General features: G+C 30.9%; 1 protein-coding gene across 2 annotated transcripts in view; it reads right to left on the reverse strand.

The window, feature by feature from the left end:
- LOC129908148 (uncharacterized) overlaps positions 1 to 14,905 on the reverse strand; it is a 158,036-nt gene that overhangs the window by 11,322 nt on the left and 131,809 nt on the right. For both annotated transcript variants that reach the window (XM_055984469.1, XM_055984468.1), the window contains exons 5-6: positions 7,777 to 7,868; positions 4,329 to 4,454 (exon numbers count right to left, since the gene is read on the reverse strand). In XM_055984469.1, coding sequence (XP_055840444.1) covers positions 4,329 to 4,454; positions 7,777 to 7,868 — 218 coding nt within the window. The remainder of the gene's footprint in view (positions 1 to 4,328; positions 4,455 to 7,776; positions 7,869 to 14,905) is intronic.

Genomic DNA, 14,905 nt, shown 5'->3' on the forward strand with positions numbered 1-14,905 from the left:
CTTTGTGGAAAGTTTTCAATCATAAATGTGCAACAGAAAATGATTTTTCGGTATTTAATATTCTGTTGGTTTGGAAAAAAAACCTGGACTGGCAAAGGCACCCCACTGGCAAATGCTCCCCCTTCTACCCTACATTAGTTATTTCAAAAAAGTCAAAACTGTAAGGGATTCGATGAATATTAAAAAAAATTTTTGATACACACATTTTGCATTCATTTTTTTTTAATGCACAAAATGTTTTATTTGTAATATAATTTTTTTGTAATGCAAAATATATTTATTTGCAATAAAAATATTATTTTCGATGCAAATATTTTTCAGTTGCAATAACATTTTTTTTTAAAGCTAATTTTTTTATTTGCAATAAATATTTTTTTTAATGCAAATATTTTTCAGTTGCAATAAAAATTTTTTTAATGCAATTTTTTTTTTCATTATGAAATTTTTTTTACTTGCAATATATGATTTTTTTTTAATTTCAAATGCATTTTTACAACCCTGAATAATAATAACATAGCTTTTCTTAAAATAATAATAATGGTATTCGGCATAAGGCCATTTTAAACACTTTTATCACTCTAAATACGGTTTTTACAAACTTGTATCAAAAATGACATACGTCTTGACTCTTGTAGAAAATTTTCACAAATAAATACAAACTTGTAACTTTTTTTTTTTGGTGAAACAGAAACCCACAAGAAACTTAAAAGCTTACAAATTTGTTACTTGTAAAATACAAGTTTTGGTGAAACAGAAAATGGATTTTTTCACAAATTTAAAATTGTAGATTACAAGTACAATTTTGTGATCACAAGAAACTGGTGAAACAAAATTAATCGATTTTTTCACAAATATTGTGAAAATTACTTGTAATTACAAATTTGTAAGTTGGTGAAATAGGGCCCTGGTCTGGCGTATTTTATTTTGTTCATGTTTGACTTTAAATAAAAATGCCATAAATATTGTTTACTTACGTAGGGTAGGATGGTATAAGAGTGCGCGGTTGGTAAGAGTGCGCAAGGCCATTTTCTACGGTTTGAAAGGGAATATAAGACTAAATGCACTTATTTTGGAAAGATCTAAATGAGTTTGATCTGCTGTCAAAATTTCATGCAAATGTGTTTGTTAGCAGAGGTGCTAGTTAAGTTTAAGTTTTTTAGCACTTTTTTTTCCAATTTTTCTTGCCAAACAAATTAAATTTTCCGCTTAACAACAAAAAATAACAATAAACAAAGTATGGGACATTGAAAAGTCGACAAAAAGAAACATTTGAGGAACACGTAAGATTGGTCATAAAGTGCATTGTGAAATATATATATATTCTTCGATTACATGTCTGAGCGTGTAAGAGTGCGCACCATGATGATGTATAAGAGTGCGCGGGTTATAAGAGCAGTAAATGCTATCCAAGGCTTCAAAATAACTGGCATTTGTCCATTAACCAGCAAACAGCAGCTAGAAAAAGCAATTCCAACCAAAAAGAAACCAAATAAAAGTTTTACAAAAAACAAGCGAATGAGAGTAACTAGGAAATATTGAAATTTTCTCGGAACCATTAATCAAAGACTAAATTGATTGTTCCTCATGCAAGGAGTGATGGGTTGAAAAATACTCTGTTTATTTAAAGATAGGCAATTTTATTTGCGACTTTTGTGCGAACTTACACCTGTGCGCAGCTGCGCACTCTTACAAACTAAGCCGCGCACTCTTACACAATAGGATGTATAAGAGTGCGCAAATTTCCTAATGTGGTATTTTGTTTATAACTTTTGAATTAATACATTTTTGTTACCAGTTTTAAGTTTTTTTCGTTGCTTTGATTATAAACTAAAAACTATATATAAAATAAGTAGTTAAATTCTTTTTGTTATTGTTTTATATGGTATTTTGTCTAAAATGCGCACTCTTATACCACCTTACCCTAATGTTTTTGCAAGAAATATTTATGGAAATAATTTGGAAAAAATGTACAATCGGAGAAAGGTGTTATGAACGTATGTAAAAATTTTATGGAGGTGGAAAATTTGATATTATGGATAAAGCATAGTTATTTCTTTTTTATCTCAAAAAGCAAATAATCAACCAACGACCATAAAGTAATAGTAAATTAAATTAAAAATTTGATTGAAACATTTTTCTTTGCTAAATCACAATAGATTATAAAGCTGGCACTTAAAGGTAATGAAAACAATTTCTTCCCACTTATAGCTTTTCAAAACAAACCTTTAATATTTTTAAAATGGAGCTTTTACCATTTATTTTTAAAGCTACTGGCACAAATTTTTTTCAAATAAGGTTTAATTCAAAATTTCAAACTGGAAGTGCACTTTTTTAATTCAAAATTACTTACAGTAATATAAAAAATTAATTTTTGCACAGCAAATTAGATTTTTTTAAGCTAGAATTTATGATATACAAAAATAAAACTTTTTTTATTATGGTCCGCTTAATTTCGGTCTAATTTTAGTGGATTTTCGAATTAAAAAAAAAAAAAAAACAATTGTAACTATCAAAACGAAGTTCATTCAGTTTAAAAGCTCTTAAAAAGTTACTATAATTTCAGACTTATTTTAGAAGAAAGTCAATAGGTAACTCAAAAACCATGCGAGCCAAAAAATTGGATTTATTGGAAATATGGATTGCCCCAAAAATTGGCATTTAAAATTTAATTTTGTTATAATTTTTTAACTAAGGGTGGGCTGACAAAAAAAGTGATATAATTTGTATGAATTACCAATTAGTTCAGAAAGGTCTAAAAAGTTCTATTCGTGTACTGAAAAAGAAATCACTTCACACCATTTTATTTTAATTGTTGCTTTTAAAAAAATGTTTGGGTAAATTTTACTCAGCATGTACTTTTTCTAGGTGCTTATATGGCAAACCAAAATATTAATAAATTTTTACACTTGAAAAAAATATTTCTATGTAGTGGTTTTTAAGGTGAAATGAAACAAATCAACTTAAGCTTGTTAATAGGAATGTTATATGGACTACAATCAACCATAAAATAAATAACATTTGAGACACAATGCAAACACTAGTGGATTTAATTTTTCTTAATTATAAATTTAAAAAAAAGGTCACTGTGGCGTATGCGTACTTTTTTTTGTGTGACGAGTAAAAATTAATTCTTCTATAAAAGTTGGGCTTACCTTGGGCAATCGAACCAGGCAGGTTTTAAAAAATAAAAAAAAAATGGTAGGTATTTGGGGGTGCCAACTTCATACAGTCATCTTGAGACCACCTGTTAATCAAAATATATTAAAATGGTGGCAACCCTAAGAAGCGTTAAATTTTTTTAAGCAACCCTTTGTCAATATTCATGAAATAACATTCAAACTTGTTAAAGACAAGAGAAATAATTCTCAACACATGGCAACCCTGAGCCCTGCCTTAGCGACAACCCTTTTTTATAGAAAATTGTAAAATTTATCTATCACAACTAAAAAGGTGTTGTTAAAATATATTAAAACATGATTTTCCTTTCAAAAATAATTTAAGTTTTCAGAATGGTAAATCTGACGACTTGACGGGTAGTAAGTACATACGTACATGGTACATACATCCAGTTTTTTTTTAAATAAAAATCGAAAGGAAATTTTTTAAGAAGAGAAAGTTCTTAAAACAAGATTTCGAAAAATACAAACTTGTATTTTTCTCTTAGCTAAATAATTTTATGATAAAATTACACTGGTCAACAAAATTTGACTTTTTTTTGCCACAAGAACCAAAATATACTTTTCTAGTATTTTTTGGAGTGCTGAATCCAAATCTGAAGTCAGAAGAATTTGATTGGCCTCCGTTTTTGAAATATTACCGTTAGATAATGCTAAAAAACGTCATTTTGGCTGTTTTCGAGGTTCTGTTTTTATGTGGGGTAATTCATTATAGACAAATTAGTAACGGTTATTATAAGAACTGATATTCTACTTTCAAAAATTCAAGTTTAATTTGGTTGGCCAGTGTTGTTTCTGATTCAAAGACCGCTATTTAATTTTTAAATATCTCGGGCAGTAAAAGAGATATCGGAAAGATTTAAACATTTTTTGAAAGAATAAAATCAGTTCTTAAAGCCAACGTTACAAAATAATTCATAATGTATTACCCCACATAAAAACATAACCTCGAAAGCAGCCAAAATGACGTTTTTTTGACATTTTCTAACGGTAATATTTAAAAAACGGAGGCCAATAACAATTTTCTAATTTTAAGATTCGAGTTCAGCACATAAAAAACTACTAGAAAAGTATATTTTGGTTGTTGTGGCAAAAACCTTGTTGACCAGTGTTATCAAAGTTTTAAAAAATGTTAAAACAAAATAAACTTACCTCTGGCGATAACGTAAATCTGCTCGATGTTCAAACATCATTATAGCAAATGGTCCATCTGGAGGCCTTAATTCCTGCGAAGTTCTTATATACAAATATGCCAAAAGAATTGTTGGTCCACAATACCTATAAGAAAAGAATGTATTTTGTGGTTTGTTTTATTTTTAAACAAAAAACCAATGCGGAAATTAAGGATGTAGGTTGTTATTTCCATAAAAAAAAGAAGAAAAAAAAGGTAAACAAATATCATAAAAATATAAATGAAATAATAATCCTATCAGCAGACACGACCGCGACCCTTGAAAAACGAGAAAAACGTTGCTTTTTCAAAATCAAAAGCCAAGCCATAGTAAAAAAAAATCAATTTTATTGTACTATCAATAGGTAGGTACATTTATCGTTTTTAATTGGTTCTCAATTTCATTTTAAACAAAACAGAAAATACCAATTGATTCGGTGATTGTGGGAAAAGTTCAATTTGAAAAAAAAAGTTATATACGGAAAAAAAAGATTTAAAAAAAAATTACAGAAGAGGGTACCTACCACTGCACTGTTCTTGGTCATATGTACAGTTTTGATAAAATTTAATTAATTTTATTTAAAATCTCAACTAGGTTAACTAGACCTTGGCCGTTGAGTACGAAAAAAAACCGATAAATGAAATTTCCACGATTGGCCAAAAAAAAAAAAACAGTGTAAGAAGAGTATAACGGATATGTTTTGTTCCTCCGCATTCATTCAATAAAGAGGCTAGCTTATTTTGTATGATTTCCACTCTCAAATGTGCAAAATAAGCACAGCACATAGTATATTTTTTTCCTCGTTCCATGGTGCGGGGATTTTATGGATTACGCTCTTGTATGAACTTAAATTTCTGAGAATTTCACGTGGTTCAACTATCCCTGCTCTACCATACTGCTCTTTAACACATAAATTCAATTAACTTCTCTTATTTTCATATTGACTCTCACTATGGAGTGTTTGATGTTTACACAGCTTCCATATATTCACACCAAAAAAAATTAAAACAAAAACAAATAATAACTTTTTGAAAATATAGAATAAAACATGAAATAAAAATATCAACCCGCAGAAAAAAAAAAAAATGTGTGTACACATGTAAACGCGACGGAAGTTATACTTCTCATTCAGTATAATGTAAATGAATTTCATTTGATATTTTTAATTTCTATTATGAAGTAATTAATCCACACTAAGTTTTTTTACATTTTTATCAAGTGAACAATAAATTAATTCTTTCATCCTCCTTGAGTCCATGTAGTTTTCAATTTATTCTGTGAAATTTACTTATGTTGTGCGGTTCAGACCGTACGTAGCAATATGGAACTTGCAGAGTTGCTACAAAGCTCAAAAGTTAGCTGAGCTCAGTTCACAGCCCAGCTCAAATTTTGAGCTAGCTCACTTTTGAGCTATGTACCATAGCTCAGCTCATTTGAGCTGACTTTTTTCAAAATTCAGAGAAAATCGCGTTTGAAAGTTTGGATAATTTTTTTTTTTTTTTCGAAAAATCCCCGAATCTTTGAACGCTCCTGGAAGTTAAACCGCTTGAGAGCAATTTTTGGGGAGTGATGCCAAATGATAGCTTGTGTCATGGGCCTACGCTTTGCACATTATCAGATTTTTTAAAAATCGCCACATCATGCCTTTTTTTCAGAATCGTGATTATTTTTTTTTTACTTTTAAGTTCTCCCGGTTTGAGAACGCCTGGACCTACAGGGATGGGAGTTGTACCCAAATGTAGGTTAGAGTCCCCGCTACCTTTTGGCATCAAAAATTTTATTTTCATTTTCTTCAAAATTCCACGATATAGGCGTTGGAAGTTGGGGGCGCGAAAAAACTTCTGGGAGCTAAACGCTTTGATCTAGAGACAGGGGAGTGGTGCCATATGAAAGCTTATATTCTCAGCTACCCGATAGTGTTATAATCTGGTTTTTCGATTTTTTTCAAAATTCCGAGAAAATCGCCTTTGAAAGTTGGGGTAAAATTTTTTTTCGAAAAATCCCTGAATCTTTGAACGCTCCTAGAAGCTAAACCGCTTGAGAGCAATTTTTGGGAGTGATGCCAAATGATAGCTTGTGTCATGGGCCTACGCTTTGCACATTATCAGATTTTTAAAAAATGTCCTTCCATATTAAACCGCCACATCATGCCTATTTTATCAGAATCGTGCCTAATTTTTTTTACTTTTAAGTTCTCCCGGTTTGAGAACGCGAGGACCTACAGGGATGGAAAATGTACCCAAATGTAGGTTAGAGTCCCCGCTACCTTTTGGCATCAAAATTTTTTTTTTTCATTTTCTTCAAAATTCCGCGATATAGGCGTTTGAACGCTTGGATCAGGGAGTGGTGCCATATGAAAGCTTATATTCTCAGCTACCCGATAGTGGTATAATCCGGTTTTTCGATTTTTTTCAAAATTCCGAGAAAATCGCCTTTGAAAGTTGGGGTAAAATTTTTTTTCGAAAAATCCCCGAATCTTTGAACGCTCCTAGAAGCTAAACCGCTTGAGAGCAATTTTTGGGATTGATGCCAAATGATAGCTTGTGTCATGGGCATACGCTTTGCACATTATCAGATTTTTAAAAAATCGCCTTCCATGTTAAACCGCCACATCATGCCTATTTTTTCAGAATCGTGCCTATTTTTTTTTTTACTTTTAAGTTCTCCCGGTTTGAGAACGCGTGGACCTACAGGGATGAGAGTTGTACCCAAATGTAGGTTAGAGTCCCCGCTACCATTTGGCATCAAAATTTTTTTTTTTCATTTTCTTCAAAATTCCGAGATATAGGCGTTGGAAGTTGGGGGCGCTCACTTTCAGCTCAGCTCACTTTCAGCTCACCTCAAATGAGCTGAGCTATGGTACCTAGCTCAAAAGTGAGCTGAGCTGAAATGTGAGCTTTTTGCAACCCTGGCAACTTACCACATGCAGCTTGCCACATGCAACTTGCCACACGCAACTTGCCGCATACAACTTGCCACATGCAACTTGCCACATGCAACTTGCCACATACAACTTGCCACATGCAACTTACCGCATAAAACTTGCCACATGCAACTTGCCACATACAACTTGCCACATGCAACTTGCAACATACAACTCTCCACATGCAACTTGCCACATGAAACATGTTACTTGCAACGTGTTGTGTGTTTTATGTTTGCCGTACTGCGGCGTACTGCATTTTTAAATACTAAAGTACTGCCTACTCTTAAGGTGAAACGACATCCCTGCTACCCAGGGTGATCGCGTCATAATCCCTTTGACATTTTTGTCAAAAAGTAAATTTTCATACTCACCCTCCCATAAGAAGTATAACTTCAAAAATTAACACTTTTTCGACAAAATAAAGAGTAAAAGTGTACTCTTGTTTTTGCTTTTTTATAAATTTACTATAGATATACATATTTACATACATAACAACACTTACATTAGCACAAAAAGTCCTCGCATGTACTCATGCATGTCATCCATTAAATTAATCACGCAAAGTCCACTGCCCCTCAAGTGGATTGAATAGTCCTTTAAATGGGGGAAAAAAAGGATAAAAATAATAAATATTTGAGTGGAAACATTATGCACGAATATAATTATTAAATTAATTAATAATTATTAATTATAATTTAAAAATTTTAATGATGTATGTTAAAAATAATATAACATTTAAAAGCAGGTCATAAGTGTTCTTGTTTTAATTGTTCAGTTGCTTATAGTTGCTTTTTATTTATGTACAAAAATTAAATCAGCCTTTTTTCGAAATTTTTATGTTTGCGAAATATAAAAATTTTGTTTATATTTCAGTTTAAACCAATTCAAAAAAAATTTGGATTTTACTTTATGTCAAATATTTCAATTCTTCATTGAAGTTTTGAATCTTCATCTCTCGGTTCAACTTTGAAAATCGCGAATTGCAGACATGAGATTTTTCTTGACTTTTGAGGTTTTTAGTTAGTTTTAATGGCTTGTTTATTTCTTTATATAATAACATTTTGTAATATTAATCACAACAAAAACATTACTGTTAAAAAAAGAGCCAAGTTCTCCTATGTTGAAGTTATGCTAGCACAAAAAGTACTGAAATGTAAAACTGTACCAAGTTCTAAAGCTTGGCTTTAAATTTGTATAAATAAAATGTCGATTGTTCCCTTGACAATTTTTTTTTTAAATTACCGATTTTTAAAGCTATTTCAAAAATTGCCAAGTAAACAATCAACATTTTATGTATACAAATTTAAAGCCAAGCTTTAGAACTTGGTACACTTTTACATTTCAGTATTTTTTGTGCTAGCATAACTTCAACATAGGAGAACTTGGCTCTTTTTTTAACAGTAGTGTTTTTGTTGTGATTTCACTACTTTTTGCAAGGTATTGCTCAGAAAAAATGGGTGGTTACCACGACCCTTGTCTAAAATTGTCAAATTTTAAATTTTTTCTTTTGTATAAACTACCAGGTCTACCATTCTACCAAATTTTAATGTTCTACGAAAGTTAGAAATGCTCTATAATATTTGATGAAAATTCACCGGAAATAGGCAGTTGCCACGCCCCCCCTGGCTAAAATTCTCAGATTAAAAATTTTTTCCTTTGTATAAACTACCAGCTCTACCATTCTACCAAATTTCAAGATTCTACGATAATCAGAAGTGCTCTATAATATTTTATGAAAATTCAGCGGAAATGGGCGGATGCCACGCCCCCTGAATTGAAAATCTCAAGTTTTCGATTTTTTCCTTTGTATACACCACAAGTCCTATCACCGTGTAAAATTTCAAGTTTCTACGATATCGGGAAGTTCTCCATAATTTTGATGATCTGTCAGTGAGTCTGTGAATCAGTGAGTCAGTGAGTCAGTTACGGTTTTTGCGATTTTAAAGCCCTATATCTCAGAAACTACTCATTGTAGGAGGCTGAAATCTTGCGAGGTGTTTGGTTTTGACCAGCTCAACAAATGTAGCGAGTTTGAAATTTCTAGCATCTTTGGTGTGGAAGTTAGAGGGGGGTCGAAAATGGCCGGAGTTGTTTCCTGTAAATAAGGGTGTAGTGCCAAAGTTGCTAGAGAACTTGGCTGGGCACTACCGTGCCCCTTGATTTCTTAAGCCTAATTGGCATCGCCTATAGGGCCATTTTCAGGTAAGTATTCGAATGTAAATTTCTGTCTTCGTCGTTTGTTTCAAAACCGACAGAGGGTACTACCATAATAGTGCCAATTTGTTTCACTCATACAACTTTTTGACTCATATTTTAGAGGGTACGAAGTATACTTTTCAAAATTTGGAGTCAAAAACAATATAAATCATTGAACCTAAAATTTTGTTCATCAATTTTGATTTTTACTATACAGGGTGTCCCGGATAGTTGCATTTTAGGAGGTAATTTTTGGGTATATTCTAAGAACAAAAGTGCTCTGGAGGTACCCTCTACCTGCAAAGTTGATACCGCTTGTAGACAAACAAACAAAGATCCCACAAAAGCTACACAAACTATATTTTTCTTCTTTAGTGGAGTAACTAAAGCAAATTATTAGGGAACCCGGCCGAACAGCTCTGATTTTGGCGATTTTTTTTTTTTTTTCAAACCTAGGTAATTAAAAATACTATAAAGTCTATAGATTAAAAATTACCGATGTTTCCGTATTATTTTTTTAAAATTAAAATTAATTTTTTTTTCAACAAAACCATTTTTTTTTGCTTAAATTCCATAAAACAAATGATAGCAAAAGATTCTCTAGGTATTTTAAGGAAAAAACATATATGGAAGTAAAAGACAATCTTCCATCGTTTAAGCGATAAATGCAATTTTCTCACAATCTGACTTCAAACAAAAAAAAAAATATTTTGAAAACAACGGCAACACCTACAATATTTTAAAATACATTTTTAAAAACCCAAAAGCTTATTCTTATCTCTTAAATTTAAGTCCACTAAATTTAATTTTTTTTTTAATCAGAATTAAAAAAAAAATGTTATTAAAAAAATTTAAAATGACTTTTTTCCAAACTTTTTCTAATAAAATATCAATTTATTTAAAAAAAAAGTTTTGGCCATAAATGTTATCAGTTGAATTCCGAAGCAGAAAAAATAATATATATCACACTTTTGAAAAAAAAAATAAAAATTACTTCATTGAAATAATTGATTTTCTCAAAGATTTTGGCAAATAAGAACTTTTGCTTTTTAACTTTCAACAACAAGGGCTATTAAATAAATAAAAAATAACTATTTAAATGTTGAACTTTTAAAAAAATAATACATATTGACATTTCCTTTTAAAATTTCAAATCATAATAAATGTGGCCTAAAAAATTTGAAAAATAAATTTTATATTACGAAAAGGTTTTAAAAACGACATGTTAGAATTTTGTCAATAATTTTTTTTTCAAAAATCTGAGTTCAATTACTATTCTTTCAAAAGTTCTTCATTCAATTTTCTTTATTTTAATTTTTTAAATAAGAAAAAGCTTCTAGATTTTTGAAAATGTATAATTTAAATATTGTAGGTGTTGCCGTTGTGTTCAAATTTTTGAGAAAATTGCATCTATCGCTTAGACGACGGAAGATTGTCCCTCACTCCCATATATTTTGTTTCCTTGAATTTCCTAGACAATCTTTTGGCATCAAATAATTTTTGATATTTAAGAAAAATTGTTGAAAAAAAATTTAGTTTCTTCACAAAAATCTTCAATTAAATTTAAAAAATCAAAACGGCAACACCTGCAATTTTTAATCTATAGACCGACGTTTGAAAAAAAAGATCATCAAAATCTAAGCTGTTCGGCCGGATTCCCTAATATTGCCAATTTTTGAACTTTAGTTACTCTACTACTTTTGGATCTTCTTATATATAAAAATGAGTTCGTTTAGTGTGTGTGGCCGATAAACTCGCGTTTGGCTGGTCCGATTTTGGTAATTTTTATTTTGTTTGAAAGGTATTAATATGTAGATGGTTTGTATAAAAAAAAATAATACCTTTTCTCCCATCTTCAAATAGCTGTCAATTTGTACGAGTGAAGAAACACTCTAGCTTTTTAAAAAGTTTAACTAATCTTAATTTGTAAAAAAAATTATTAAGACAGGCTTTCAAAATAATTATTATTGTTTATAATATTTTGAATATTGTGATGCCTGTCAAGGTTTGAATTTGCTTGAAGCAGAAACTCATTGGGATCCAACGCTTTCTGGTGCAATGGTTGCTCTAATCTAATCAAAAAAGGATAACGTGATATTCTTAATTTTAGGGCAAGGACCCAGTCTAGCATAGATATAGAAGTTTCGAGCCTCGAGCCCGGATAATTGCCAGACCGGTCCAATACTTATTTTTTTGTACCGAGGAATAACGTGGCATGCGCTTAACTTTATGGCAAGGATCGCTACTTGCATAAACATAGAAGCTCTGATCCTCTGGACAGTACGTAATGTTCTAAGATTTGGAGTAGTTTTTTTTTTAAAGACCAGACAAGCAGTACGATATTCAAATAAAAAAAACATCATCTGATAATTCTCTGCCACCGGGTACAAAGGGGTTAAGTCGTAAATGATAGTTTGCAATAAAAATGCGATTGAAGTTGAGGTAATGTATGAAAATCGATGAATTTTTGAGCATTGATCCTCTTATTTTTATGGGAAAGAGTTGCTCTAAATTTATGTTTTTAAAACCAAATAAAAGAGAAAAAAGAGATTATTCTTATTTCATCAAAACCCGAAAATGCAATTTTGTGACTTGACCCCTTTGTACCCGGCGACAAAGAATTATTGGTTGTTCTGCTATTTTAGTGCTGTTCTGCTATTTCAGGGAAAGGCTCCAGACCAACACAAAAATGAGCTTGGGAACGTTTTGATTCTACGATTTCAGAATAGGCTCGAGGTTCGAAGCTTCTATATCAATGCAAGACTGGGTCCTTGCCATAAAGTTAAGAATGTCACGTTATTCCTTGAAATACAAATTTAAGTATTGCACCGGTCTGATAATTCTCCCGGCATGAATTCCATAGGAAACGTCTTTTGGAGCTTATCCCTTTTTGTACGTTATTTTGTATCAAAAAGTAGGAATTCTTTGACTTTTTTTAAGGCAATACTTATCAACATGATAAGCGCAGGTAAATGGGACAGAAAAAAAGTTTAAGACATTTAGACAAAAACTTTAAAAATTCAGCAGAATGAACCAAAAAATTTTATTTTTTTGCTTGGGCCTAATAATATGGCAAGGCTTTTTGATACACACCATTTTTTGTTTTTCCATCTTTGATATATGTAAATATAGCATATGGTTTTCTTACTCGCTAACAGCCAACATATATGTAGTTGACAATGAGAAAAAACAGGATTCTCTAAATTAATACCACATATTTTTAAAGATAGACCTTATTTATGGTTATACACAGAGAAAAATATGACCCGCTAAAAACTAATAGATTGCCATATTGTTTTACCGTCCATACATTTCATAAGGAAATCTTATTAAAATCAACGATTAATAAGGTTTTTTTAAGGAGATTTCTTATTATTTCTATAGAGAAAATCTTATTAAAATTTGACTGAAAAGTTGATTTTTTTTGCAACTTAGCACTAGAACAAAAATCGCGATCAATATTTTCATGGCAGGTTGGTTCAGGTGGTAAGGTGGGCGACTAATGATTTGAAGTCTCCAGTTCGATTCCCAGCCGGGTCATCGTTTTTTTTATTTTTTTGCAGATTTTAAAACAATAAGGAAAACCCGATTGTTTTAATAAGGTTTCCTTCTTGGATGAAAACCATAGAGAAATCTTATTGTTTTTGTTCTATTTTATGTGGTCTATTTTTCTCTGTGTAGCAAATGCCAATGTTACAGAAAATTGAAAACGCTTAAATTCAAATGGGAAATCTGACAGAATCATTGGACCTTGAGAAATCAACACATCTTCGCCTTTGAATTTTCCACAAAAAATGGTAGCTTCAATTAGCCATTAACTTCTTCAAGACAAGTCTTGTACATTGCAAAGTTTAGGTTGCTGTATGTTCTGAAGCATTATAATGGGCGCTACTACTTTCCGCGCTAAATGATGTGGCGGCAGTCCTAATATATCCAATGAATTCAAAAACTTCGTTTGGTAATTTAATACAATGCTTTCATTTGTGATTTGTTGGCAAAAAAATTGTGTGTTTATATCGTTAAAAATTGTTGCATTGATTTCAGAAATATTTTTATTTGTACCAGCCATTATTGCACGTTACTAAGCCAAGCATGATTTTTGTAATTTGTCTTTATACTTGGAAATACACTTTGAATCAATTCATTTTTTGAATTTACATTACAGTTAAAATTGCTTTGAAGTGTAATTCGGCCTTCAGAATCAAGTGCCATTATTCCATTAACAATGTCCAATAACTGCTTAGATTACAATAAATTGGTTAATGTTCATTACAATAAACAAATTTTTTTTTTCGGTTTAAATTTATTTTCAAATAGGTTCTATTTTTTTTAAAGTGCACTCAGCGAAGCGGGTGGGGTTAGCTAGTATAACATAATTTTAAAATATTGTTTTATCGAAATAGTACATTATATATCTAATAATATGGCAACAATAGTTTTTAATTGACAGTTAATGTTGAAAGTTCGTTTTTTTTTTTTAAATATGCTTTGTCTAAAAACTAAAAACTACAAAATTAAGAACAAATTTTTTTTGTTAAAGACAAATCCATGGAAAAACCCAGAAACATCAAATCCATAACCATCATCGGTTTAAAGGCTGCGTATGACTGTATCAACAGAAACGAACTGTATATAGATAAGAGCAATGTCTAGTTTTCACATCCTGTTAAGCTATTCCAGCTGTGCAAGATGACGATACAGAATGTAATCCGAAATATTGCTGTAAATATTGTCGAGTCAAGCTGTTGTACCCTCTTAACATTTAAACTCTTGATATTTTTAAACAAAACATTTGCGTCCGTTAGGCATCGCCAGATTGATCCCTTTTGAGTTTCAAGATAAACTTAAAAAATTTCAAACAAATCTCCCCATTTCACAACTTGTTGAAAAATTTTTCACATTAAAAAAAAAAGTTATAGGTATTGCTTTTGTGTTCCCCACAAAAGAATATGCTAATTTATCACCCATAAATTATAACATTGCAAAACTCACAAAAAAAAAAAGAAATTCTTCGAAAAGGGTTTGACAGTTTTACCATCATCAAGTTTGAACAAAAAGTCAAACCCATCTTCAACCAGCTGTACATTTCAATTTAAAGTTTCACAGAAAATAAAAATTAATCCTCCTGTCTTTGGATGAAAGTAAAAAGCTTTTCCTGTGCGCTGTCAAAAAACGTCAAGACATCCAGAGAGGGATTGACGGTAGGCAGGCATAGGTCTTGGCTTTTGTAAATTACTAAGTAAAATATAAATTATTTTTATATAGAATTTCTCATTCCTCAAAAATAAGCCTTATCTCATTTTGATTGACAAGGAAGTTATACTCTTCAATTTTTGACTTCTTATTTTTATTGCGGAATTTTCCATGAATTTGTAAGTAACCAAGTTAGGAGAATATCACAGACTCTTAGCTTGAATGGTTTTTAATTTGAAGTC

Source organism: Episyrphus balteatus, chromosome 2 (assembly GCF_945859705.1).
Source record: "Episyrphus balteatus chromosome 2, idEpiBalt1.1, whole genome shotgun sequence".
NCBI classification, from domain to species: domain Eukaryota; kingdom Metazoa; phylum Arthropoda; class Insecta; order Diptera; family Syrphidae; genus Episyrphus; species Episyrphus balteatus.